The sequence below is a fragment of the Pararge aegeria genome, chromosome 27 (assembly GCF_905163445.1).
Source record: "Pararge aegeria chromosome 27, ilParAegt1.1, whole genome shotgun sequence".
Classification (NCBI taxonomy): domain Eukaryota; kingdom Metazoa; phylum Arthropoda; class Insecta; order Lepidoptera; family Nymphalidae; genus Pararge; species Pararge aegeria.
In genome coordinates, this window is record NC_053206.1 from 5,680,370 (window position 1) to 5,693,444 (window position 13,075).

At 34.9% G+C, this 13,075-nt stretch overlaps 2 protein-coding genes across 2 annotated transcripts; one reads left to right on the plus strand and one right to left on the minus strand.

Moving 5' to 3' along the window:
- Positions 1-563: 563 nt before the first annotated feature.
- LOC120635708 (PR domain zinc finger protein 14-like) lies at positions 564-1,487 on the plus strand. The gene has a single exon (XM_039906828.1). The coding sequence runs from the start codon at positions 794-796 to the stop codon at positions 1,334-1,336; it is 543 nt and encodes a 180-aa protein (XP_039762762.1). The 5' UTR covers positions 564-793; the 3' UTR covers positions 1,337-1,487.
- Positions 1,488-10,181: 8,694 nt separating this feature from the next.
- Positions 10,182-10,895, minus strand: LOC120635563 (zinc finger and BTB domain-containing protein 41-like). Its single transcript, XM_039906576.1, has one exon. It carries the CDS (start codon positions 10,893-10,895, stop codon positions 10,182-10,184), a length of 714 nt encoding a protein of 237 aa, XP_039762510.1.
- Between the last annotated feature and the right edge of the window lie 2,180 nt (positions 10,896-13,075).

A 13,075-nucleotide genomic window follows, 5' to 3' on the forward strand; every position in this document is an offset into this window, starting at 1 on the left:
ATTCCACTGACAAGAAAGATTCGGCAAGAAACTCAGCAGATTGCTATTTTCCAACATCATTTTAAAGTTTAGCGAGGCTATTTTGCTTAGCTTAGCATACAGAATCCTAGTACCTATAGTCTTACTTTGCACCCGCGAAATGTATGCATTTTCCTATTTTACGATGAAGATTAGAACATTAGAGGTGAAAAAATTACTGTTAACTGCTAAATGGTATGAAGTTACTAAGATTGTTAGAGAAACCATTCTAAAGTGCAGTGGTTTTTGATGCTTTAATATTAGTCGAGTAAACAGTTTTTTATATATTCTTCGTACAGGAACAGAAAACCGTTTTCCTTATATGTTCTTAAATCTGTCCTCTGCAGCTTAATTCTACACATCGTGCGTCGCGTGGCTCTCTTATGTATATTTGTGGTGTTTGAATTCACCAATTTCATTTAATTACTAATTTTTAAGTCATAGCATAGCTTAAACGGTTTGTGCACTCAAAACAGTGAAAGTAAAGCATACATTTCTGAACGTCATTTGTCAAACTTTTCATTTTGACTTTGACATTTGCTGATGATACATAAATTTCGACTTTCAAGCTGAAAGAAAACTATTCAAATGTTAGTAAACTACAGGAATTAGTATAATTAACTAATTAACTACTCACATAACTTAACTCGAAGTATTAAGTGTATCCAGTCAAATGTACAATTTAAGTACGATTCGAAACGAATAATTTGCTTACGTGTTGAGCTAGGTATAAAGAAAATGCTTTATTAGTTCCCGTGACACAAACGGCTTAGTGATGAATAAAAAACCCACCAGAACCGGTCCGAGGATCCGTATAACCCGGCCGGCTAATAGAAAGAAGGAGGAACTGCCGAAACAGGAAGAAAAAAGCCTGATCTACACATGTCAGTACTGTCGTGTGAAATTTACTCAGAACAGTCATTTCTTCCGACACATGACCTCAAATCACCAGAACCAGCAGAAGGAAGCTACTTTCGAGTGCAACGAATGTCAGATCATCTTTAACAAAAAGGCTAACCTAGATATGCACTGCCAAACTCACCATCTGAAGCATAGCAAGTCTAAATGTGAGTCGTGCGCGATCACATTCAAGTCACGTTATTGTTTACGTCGCCACATGAAGCTGAAGCAACTACTCGCAGAGAATTCGTGTTTGAAATGCCAGAAAAAGTTCACGAGTAAAGAACGTCTTGTGAAACACACAAATAATAAACATACATTTAAGAATGTTACATTTGAGTGCAGCCACTGTACTTTAAAGTTCAAAGCGAAGGAGTCTTTGTTGACGCATTTGAATCGGATACACAAGAGGTTATGATTATTTGGATAATTTTTAGTTTAGATTCTAGAATAAGATCAATTTTATGTTGCTTAACGGAAAGGACTCGACATACAAAATTCATATCATCATTAATAACCTGTAACAGTCCACTGCAGCACGGCTAGCATGGGTAGGAGACAATTATCTCCCCAGGGTAAGGATAAAAACATATCTTCTCCCACAGAGCTATATCAACTCTCAGAGCATTGGCGCACAACTGGAAATAGTATCCAAATAATATTTGTTTAATAATAAACAGCGGTAAACTTCTTCTGTTCCATGTTCCAATGCTTTAGCAGGTGGACACGTGAATTATATCCCCTGTCAGTGGATATAATTTTTTTCTCCTGCCTGTATAAGCCCTGCTGGACCAATTCCTCTCTGAAACGCAATAATCAAAATTTCAAATTGAAATTCAAAATTTCTTTGTTCATGTAGGCCTACGAAGCGTTCATACATATTTGTTTACATTATTGCAAGGGGATGGTGATAACTTCGTTTGCCAACTTAAATCTAAAGCTACGTTTGGTGATCGCATTAGATAGTAGTAGCACAGAGATGGCTGCTGCCCATTCCACATTATATTCCCTTAATCACCACCTATAAAACCTGTGGGAAAAGGGGGTTGACAACCGTTAGCTGATCTAGTAAGCAAGGATTTTCGAGCAGCAAAAACATTAAAATATTTTTGCCGATCCAAAAATGCATTGAGTCTTTTCGCTTAACAATGTCCAATTAAATCATCATAACATCCCAGGCATTACTGCGTCTCGTCGTAGTTCTTTCAATCAAAATCAACAAAACTGTTCAATAACTGATGAACAGATTTTGTACCATGACACCGTTTGCATATATTTACCCGTTACCAGAATCTTTTTTCATCAATGATATAATTTTTTTCTCAAATTACGCAGAAAATTTAGCTTTGCATTCTCGCATATTAGATGCATGTTAGAATTTTTTTTTGTCAATTGTCTTACAGTGTACTAATATATAAAGCTGAAGTGTTTACTTGAATGCGATGATCTCAGGAACTTGTGGTCCGATTCGAGAAATTCTTTCAGTGTTGGATAGCCCATTTATCGAGGAAAGCTATAGGCTATATATCATAACAATAAGACAAATAGGGGCATAGCACCAAGTAAGAATGTTTCAAAAACTGGGGTTTTTTTTCCTTTTGAGAGCTTTCGCTGCGTGCGTTGCATAAACGTTTAAGGTTACAGTTAATCATGTAACACAATGTGGTTCCCCTGTGGTTACTTTTTGAAGCAAAGCTTGTGAATTTTTTTTTTAAGTAATTAATTTTTAGTGTAGTTACTTTTTTTGTAATTAATTATCAATGCACCAAGCATTAATCCCACCTGATTGTAAGTGGGTATGCAGATTATATAAAATGAAGAAAATCACCAGTAAGAGTTCACCAGGCGGCCGATTGGCGCAGTGGGCAGCGACCCTGCTATCTGAGTCCAAGGCCGTGGGTTCGATTCCCACCACTGGAAAATGTTTGTGTGTTGAACATGAAAGTTTTTCAGTGTCTGGGTGTTTATATGTGTATTATAAGTATTTATGTATATTATTCATAAAAATATTCATCAGTCATCTCAGTACCCATAACACAAGCTACGCTTACTTTGGGCCTAGATGGCGATGTGTGTATTGTCGTAGTATATTTATTATTTTATTTTACCAGTAAGAGTTCACCAGACGGCCGATTGGCGCAGTGGGTAGCGACCCTGCTATCTGAGTCCAAGGCCGTGGGTTCGATTCCCACCACTGGAAAATGTTTGTGTGATGAATATGAAAGTTTTTCAGTGTCTGGGTGTTTATCAGTCATCTTAGTACCCATAACACAAGCTACGCTTACTTTGGGTACTTTGGTACGCTTTACTTACTTATCTATAATTCGTACTGGATATTTTCTTTATCTTATACCCTGCATACGAAGGAAAACATCTTGAGGAAACCTGCTTGCCTGAGAGTTCTACATAATGTTCTCAAAGGTGTGTGGAGTCCACGAATCCGCACTGGGACAGTGTGGTGGACTACGGCCTCAACCCGGTAATGGCCATGTTTATGATGATCATGATTTCGGAATAAAACCCCTTTAGAATAAAAAAAGAAGAAGAAGTTTCACAGAAGTAAAAATATAATAAAAATGTTGCGAATTTGATGATTTTTGTGCACAATAACGAAGTTTTCTCTTAAAAAGTAACCATTTTATTCCATTCGTTTATTTATTTGCTGATTGGTTTTACAATGTTGGTAGATAAAATATAAGGGCAAACAATCCACCCTTACATGGCATGCAAAAAAAAAAAAAATATATATATATTTATTTTACACTAATTCCTACTTTGTATAATAAAACTATCTTAAATCAATCCACATTATTATTTCCATGTGACCATCGTGGAGGTTACTATATCGTTTCGTTATACCCAGACCTGTAGCTGGGGGAAAAGGCAACTATTATACTCATAACATTATTATTAAAATATAGGAAACGATCTTATTTAAAAAAAAAAAAAAAAATTTTTTTCTATTCTCTTAGACGTAAAGTGTTTTAGTTAGATAAACGAAAAGCTAGTAAAATGGCTAAATCCTTACAAAACGTACACACATTGCGAAATAAATACTGTAAATGTTATAAGACGAAGAAGACTAGACGATTGCATTAATATGTGACGATTATATGTTTCCATTTCATTTGAATTTTATTTATAAATAAGCTGTGTGTAAAGCTAAATCATAATGCTCATAATACTATATTTAGCAATGGCGTGCACTTCATACATGCTTAAAAGCACTGCTTACCCTAAAATTTATATATAACTCGTATAGGAGGAGGATTTTTGCCATTTTATGCATTTTTCCTGCCTTTTGCATACCCTGGTAGGAAACTCAGTGCACGCCACTGATATTTAGATATATACAATCCTCGCCTTTAACTCGGTTGAAACAACATATATGATGAAATAGCTTATTTATGCACTCGTTCTCTTGTCAATAACACGTTACAGTTTCATTCCATTTACTTACAGTAGAACAGTTTTGTTAACATGTAATCTAATTACTTAGCAGAGTGTACCTACATCTTGTTCACCAAACTCATGTTATTCTATATAGCTTCGTCTTTGACTCGGTAGAAATAACAAATAGGATACAAAAAAAGGTTTTATGCACTCGTTCTATAATCTAATAATTTATGTGTGCGTTCACTGGTAATTCTCAAAGTAAAAGTGCCTTTATATTCCGGATTTACTTACAGACTATTGCTTTAATAAGGCGTTTGGAAGCGACAGGCAGCTCGTGCGTAATACAATGTATTTATAAGTAAGTTTAGCTGTGTGTTTCTTTAAACAGTACCTTACGCTACGTGTATATAATATGATACTTTTACTACATGGAAAAATAAGTAGTACCTAAATGAGAATGACCAAAACCGGGCTGTTTCTTCGACCACTGCCATTGCGTTAATGATTCATTTTATCCGCCCTAGGGCGTAAATTCGAAAGCGTGTTGTTGCTTGAGTTATTGAAGTTCAATCCCGATTTTTCACCCCAAAATACTTGGGAGTGCAAAATAAGGACTGTTATGATTCTAATTCTGAATTTTCACCCTAAGTACACTCAGGTTAAAATGGTGAAAAAACACGCTAAAAGTATAACCATGCAATGTCTGATAAAATCTTATATCTTTAAACGAGCAATTCTTGTAAATATATATAAATGGAATCTCGTAATCGTCTCCAACGTAAAAATTTTCATGAAATAAATATATTAATCGATCTAGCTAGGATTCATTTTTAGAATCTAAAAATGAAATATTATTAGAATCTCTGAATCGGCTCCAACGATTTTCATGAAATTTAGTTAAAGGGGGGGCGATAAATTGATCAAGATAGGATTCATTTATATTAGACATACGACTATTTTTTAAGTCTACTCATTCGCGGACGAAGTCGCGCAGGTCCGCTAGTAATAATAAATTGCAGACGTAAATACTCGTATTATATATTTTAGCTCATTGTACTTGGCGTGAATAATCGGGAAAGAATTCCATTAATTCCATGTAGGATGGATATACTAACATACGTTTCCGAGTATACACCCTAGGGTGAGTTTTTGGGGTGGATACAGGTAAGCACAGCCGGACTCTCACAAAGTCCTCCTTTAGCACATAAATGTATTTTGTACTAAGTAGGCGTAATGTTTTAGTAAAGTCCGAGCTATTAAAGAATAGAATTATGAAAGGTGGCTGCTCTCGTGCTATCTCGCTTGCACAATATTCAACGTATACTGCGCGAAAGAGATGGAACTACATCAAACTCCTTTTATAAATGTATTCTTTATTTGCGCGGGCAAATAATAAGTTGTGATTATATAAACTTAATTAGTTTTTGTGGTACGTTACAATAACATTTATTTTGAAAGTTATTGTGACACAGTTGTTGTAAGATTAAAATTGTGTCTTAATTTAGGAGTTACAAATGTTATTTATACTAATTGATATTTAGAATAAACAGATTAAACGGATATACTTATTTTGGTATTTTATTACAAATTATTGAATTCCGTATTACTATTTCGTGTCTTATCGTAAGTTTATCGGTCAAGCCAGTTCAGTTAGGACAGAACCGGGTATGCCCAATAGTTGTTAGTTATTTTAGTATTGAAAAAGCGGTGATAGCCTAGTGGTTAGAACTTCTGCCTTCCTTTCGTAGGTACGTGCGTTTTTACCAAAGAAATTAAAAATATCGCTTTGGTAAACGGTGAATTTAAACATTGTGAGAATACCTTCATGCCTGAGAGTTTTAGAAGGCGTGTGAAGTCCACCAATCCGCACTTGGCTAGCGTGGTGGACTACGGCTCAAACCCTTATCATTCTGGGAGGAGACCCGTGCCCTGTAGTGGGTCGGTCGGTAATGGGTTTATATTTATAATGATATTTGCAGTTCTCTGTCAAAAACTGTTAAACTGGTCCGGCGTTAGGTTTTCTTTAAGAAAAGAGTTACAGAAAAAGAAACAGTAAGGAGTATACAGTACACAATGTAGACATGCAAAGGCGGCCTTATTGCTGCAAGCAATCTCTTACAGGCAACCTTTGTAGATAGGTCTTACTGCAAGAGAACGGGATAGTGCCAAGAGTGTTGATAGATATACATTAATACCAAAACGTAAAGATACAAATACATATATAATTTAAATAAATATACGTAATATATAAATATAAAATATACATAATATATATATAAGTAGATTTTAACACCCAATTTAATAGAAAGAATATAAAGAATCTCAAATTCCATCACTCAAAGTGAGGTAGTAGTCCTTCGACGACTTGAATATCGGAAGGGAACTACTTCCACGGATTTCAGCAGACAGATTGTTCCAGAGCATAATTGCTTTAAAGGTGAAAGAATTACTGAAGAACTTCGTTTTACAAAATGGGAGTACCAGACGGTAACCAAGGCGGGATCGAAGGTTAATATAGGTTACCCAGTCCCTGAAACGGTCATAAATTAGTGATATCTGCATATCGTCTGCGAAAGGTGCAGAACTCCTTTGTGGGGTTGAGTATACGCTTTTACAACATGATTCCTAAGGAAATTCTTGACCTACCAATGCATACATTTAAAAAATGTGTAAAAACGCATCTAGTACAGCGAGGTTACTATACATTTGATGAATTCCTCAATGACAAGGTAGAATGGAAGCAGCCAGCCTCGCTCTCATCTCCCGCAAGATTGCAAAATGATTGTAAATATTGATGTTGGAAAAGAGCAACTACTGAGTTTCTTGCCGGCTCTTCTCGGTAGAATCTGCTTTCCGAACCGGTGGTAGAGTCACACAAAAATGCATACTTGACGTTTCAAAAGTGCTTATAAAGAAGGCCTACTTGAAATAAATGAATTTGAATTTGAATTTGACTACAATCCCACCCAGTGGTAAGTTATAATATAGCAAAAGCTAACGAGCAAACCTATATATCGGTGTTCAACGTGGCACCCATAGAATTAAGAAACATGGAGACACCGTGGAGATACACGAATAATATTGAAGACTCAAAAACCAGTCCACTTTATTAGTGTTTCTCGAGCAGGCGGTTAGTCATACCATTTGGCAGTTCACAGTAATTGTTTTACCTATAATGTTCGTTTAACATAAAATGGAAAAAATAGGAAAAAGTTTGTAAACTAGCGACATTCCGCGATTGTGAAGTGAGACGTGTTCAGGGCGTTTTTACTTTTTTGGACACTGCACTGCATGCAATAATAGCTGAATTAGGGTTCTGTATGTTTTGAATTATGTGGTGGCACCATACCGGAATTCTTAATCTCTTGCCGGCACGTTTGTTAGTGTGATAACTAGCCTCAACCGAAACCTCCCAGCAAGCCAGAGCAGACAAAATTCAGAAATTAGAAATATTGTCCTGCCGGGACCTTATTTATTTATTTATACTCTTTATTTGTACACCACTCAGAAAAACGAGACAAAAAAAAGAACAAACACATGAAGAATGAAGCAGGATACAAAAGGCGGCCTTATCGCTTAGTAGCGATCTCTGCCAGGCAACCTTAGGATTAGGAAAACTAAAAAGAAAACGAATAGGTGGGGTACCTTCCACGTGTAAGACCTCAACGATCACGAGATTGCGTCAGGGAGGTCAGTCAAAAGATCTAACTGGCGTTATACTAACCCCTTGTTCTGAAGAGCACGTTACCGTTTATTTTAACTATAAATACAGTTGTCACCACCATACCTCTTCCCGCGGGTGTCGTACGAGGTGATTAAGGTGACATAACGAAGAGCGGGTAGCAGAATGCTCTGTGCTACTACTACCTACTGCGATCATCAACCCGTCTGCCCAGCTTGCTGATTATGGGCAAAGCTGTTGGAAGAGGACTTTACTCTACAGTGGACTGTTTTAGGATTTGACTGTTTTTGATGCGTTAAAAGTGCTTAAATTACGCAAACTTTTATAGAGCAACATATTGGGACAAAGCTCTCACCTCCATCTCATATTTCCAGACAGCCGCTTGGCGCAGTGACAGTTCCGAGTCCAATACCGTGGGTTCGATTCCCACAACAGAAAAAAGTTTGTGTGATAACACAAATCTTTTTCAGTGTCTGGGTGTTTATATGTATATTATAAATATATATGAAGAATATTCATAAATTATTCATCAGTTTTCTTAGCACCCGTAACACAAGCTACTGACTCAGGGGACAGTAAGTCTTCATTCATTCATTACTAAGACCCTTGTGACATACCAGAAACATTCTTATGTTTTTCAGTGTCTGGGTGTTTATATGTATATTATAAATATATATGAAGAATATTCGTAAATTATTCATCAGTTATCTTAGTGCCCATAACACAAGCTACGCTGACTCAGAGGACAGTAAGTCTTCATTCATTCATTACTAAGACCCTTGTGACATACGAGAAACATTCTTATGTTTTTCAGTGTCTGGGTGTTTATATGTATATTATAAATATATATGAAGAATATTCGTAAATTATTCATCAGTTATCTTAGTGCCCATAACACAAGCTACGCTTACTCGGGGGACAGTAAGTCTGTGCCCAGTATTGAGACATAAAGATTATATTAATAAGACCCTTGTGACATATCAGAAACATTCTTACGTTTTTGTATATAATTGCCGCAACAAATAAAAGTCTTCAACATGCCACTCGGTGTCAATTCTCAATCAATCCGAGGCTTAGGCGTTAAGCCATGTAAAAGCATGTTTAATCGCACTAGCAACTACTACATACTGGAAAACAGGAATTCTGCATGGCAATAGATATCTGTCACCAAAAGCTCTGCTAATGCTAAAAATATCCAAAATGAAAAAAAGAAAAATTCAGGCAATTCTTCTAAAATTATTTACTGAATTAGAATAGAATAGAATAGAATTTGTTTATTTACCAGAACAACACAAACAGACTTACATACAGAGTAACTTAAAAATTTTGTACTTAATTATTAATAGCTTAAGTCTATGATGTGTCGTGCCAATAAAAAGGTTCTGACTCAGCTTAATGCTCCGGATACTAATGTACCCACAATGCTGGTATTCTGTCAGTACCTATTTAGTTGAGGGAAGTCCAGTTATGAAATCACATATAAAAACAATAAAATATATATATATATATATATATAAACGAAAGTAAACTTCATTATGGAAAGAAGATGAAAATTCATTTTTGTTTAAGTAGTAATGGAAAAGTATGTTAGTCAGATAATAATTTTTAGTTTTTAGTAGTTATTATTGTAAGACAGTGCCACATTAGATTCATGGGTTGTTAATTACAAGTGATGTTTTAAAAATACACTATAATTAATACACTCATTCATAATTACTAAATGCTTTAGAAATAATTTAATAGATTAACAAGAGATCATACATAAAACAGCTTTCAAAATAAAATATACAAAAACATGATTAGATATCTTATAGAATGATGTGTGACTGATTGTTTGAGACCACCAACATGCATTGGATCAGCATGGTGGGTCTATAGGGGTTACCTGTATAGTCATAATAATCTTACAGGAACTGTGAAGTCTAGAAGACATTTTCACTACAGGGAATGGAAAATATTTATCTTCTCCCCTTTATGATCCGAAGGTTTAGTTATTTATGTTGTTACTGGTGATTATAAGTTGTCCACTAATACACACTTGGCAGTTCCGGGAGTAATATAAGTGAATTAATAATTTTGATTTTGATTTTTGAAGAACCTTGTCCTGTAGAGAGCCACTACTGGGTTGTTAATGATGATGGCGATAAGATATAGGATTCTACGAAATATTTATAACGAATGTTTTTCATTGCGATACAGACATCAACTTTTCTTGAAACTCCTTCAATCCACCATTAGGTATAGCCATTCTATGCTTCTCTCTAATATGCCTTAATGTGTGATCCTTCCTTTTAAACTTTTGACTACAAATCGGACATGCAGTATGCTGTTGTAAATGCAATGTCTGTATATGCCTCAACATATGATCACGACGTTTAAACACCTTACTGCAGTATGAACATACGTGACACTCTGGCCATACGTGAGTCAATTTGTGAACGACAAGCTCGTGTAACGACTTGAATTCTTGCCCGCATTCATGACAGTGGCACACAGATTCATTGGGATGGACTTTTACATGTTTTAATAACAAATCGTAGTTCTTGCAATCTTCGTTACACAATGGACATATATTGCATTTAGTATTTGAATGTACGCTTACTATGTGACGTTTCAAATGATCGTTTCTTTGAAATGATGCATTGCAATATGTGCAAATATGTTTTCTTATACATTTGTTTTTGGTGTGTTTCTCGTATTCATCGACATCTATGAAGTTTACTTCGCAGTTCTGGCAGAAAACTGGGTTAGATAATATGTGGCTTTCCGAGGACATAGCATTTATAGCTGCAGGGTTTTTCACCTTGTTTGTGCTTTTCATGTTGCGTACCTTATTACCATCTACGCGGCGTGTTGGCGTCGAATAATGCGGTATATTATAGCCCTGTTTATCAACCATATCGTTCTTTGTAAAAACGTTTTTGTTGACTTTTATTACGGTATTGCAATTACAGGGTAAATTGAGTTTTTGATTTCAAAACTTAATTTTTTCTTCAAGATGAGAAAACGTTCAAAGAAATTCCATGCTTGTAGTTATTTTCTTGAAAAGAAAAAACAATTGGGTTACTGAAAGTTGCAGTTTTTACATAAAGTCCTGTGTTTTTACAGGTTGTAATGGTCTGACTGTTTTGTTGTATAATTAAATCACTTTGTATTCACAAATCTCACTAGATGGTGGCAACTTTTAACCGGCAATTATTGCTTTATTTAAACATTAAACATTCTTTTTCTTCTTTTGATATAAACTAATATAAACATTAAACATTAGACAGACATTGGTAATTGCATTTATTGATTTAGACATTGACAGTTTATTAGGGATGTGAAAAAATAATCGATTATGGAAATAGTCGATTAAATATCGATTTTATAAAAGTAAAAATCGATTAGAAGAAGAACTAGCACTATTGATATCAAACAGACGATGACATTGATTGTGGCCAGTTGCTTTCACTTGACACCTAACAACGAGCACTTTTTGTTTGGCAATCGAAACAAAAAGTGTTAAAGTGACAACAGGCTGTAAAAAGCCGAGGAGTAAAAAGTTACTTCTCTGTCTACGGTCTTCTTCTTACGTATGGAGGGTAGAGGTAAGGAGAGTCATCTTATATGGGAGAAAAGTTGAAAAAGTGTCCAGTGTATGCGCTAAATAACAGTTCAAAAATCCTCCACAATGGCGCTGGTGGATGCACAGGGTATGGTATGAATGTAGCAATCGAAGATGAATTGAAGTATGCCGAGTTAAAAAATTTAATGTCACTATCGACTAAAGTAGTTAATTATTGAGAATTTCAACAACTTACGTTGTACAAAATATTGTGGTAAATATAACCTTACTTCCTTGTATCTCCATACTTCCTTGTTTATTTTTCAAGCCTACTCTAACAATATTTATATTTGGCGCTTCTTTTAAGAGTTACACTGATGCAAATGTGGCGCCATCCTAATTTAATACATTTTGACGACACTTTTTCATATACACAGATGACTCTCCTTACCTCTACCCTCCATATTCTTACGTCTGCTGAGCTGACATATACTGTAGGGATGTGACATTGTACATCAAACTAGCTGTTATTTCTGAATATTTTTCTGAATTTCTAGTTTTTGAATAATTTAATTTATTTTTATTTATTTGAATAAGTCAGTTTTATAGATTTATGTGAAAAAAAATTTAATTTAAACTTTTTATAATTTGATTGTTCTTCAAACTTAATTTGTGTTGATTATATAAGAATTTATTATATCTGTTGTTTATTTTTAATTAATAAATGTTTTGATATACTATTTATGGTGTTTTTTTTTTAACATAATTGGCAAATTAGGAAAAAAACGATTAATAAAGATTATTTATAATCGATCGATTATTTATAAAAAGAAAATCACGTATTTTAAACTAAATTGACAATATTAACTACAATAGTACTTCTTACCATCCGATCCTTTTCAATCACTGTTTTCAATAGTTGATTTATTGTGATTAGGAAAAACAGGAAGGTGGCCATTTCAACCCCAGCCTAAGGTATCAAACGTAGGACTATCGAGATTTAGCATAAGAGCTAATATGTCCTGGTCTAACAGCGGCCTGACAGTAATCAGTACTCGGGTAAATAGTTAATTATGACAAATATATTTTAGGTATCTGCTGTCCGATTCAATAACTTTTACAACAAGTTTCCATCTACGTCGTCGTACGTACCTATCTCTATACGAATTAATTTGACAGCGATAGTTTCTAATTTTGAATGGATTTAAAAAGCAAATGATGTTGCCTAGGTTGAACCACAATTGCTTGGAAAACGTCTATTCACTCTTTCATTGATCGATTGATTGATTGATTTATACATGTCCGGAAAACATCGTGGCCCGGAGAGCGTTTATTCATTCTCGTGCGTTTTGATTGAATATCAACCACTCAAGGATGCCATCGCTCACGGCGTCTTGCTGTTCTCTGGTTGAACGGGAACTTAGGGACAATATTGTAAAGTATCTGAGCACACTTAGGTTTAAAGAAATTCATTCTCAATAGCAAAAGTTTCACTTAATGAGAAATTAAAATTAACATCAAGAAGTGGTCAT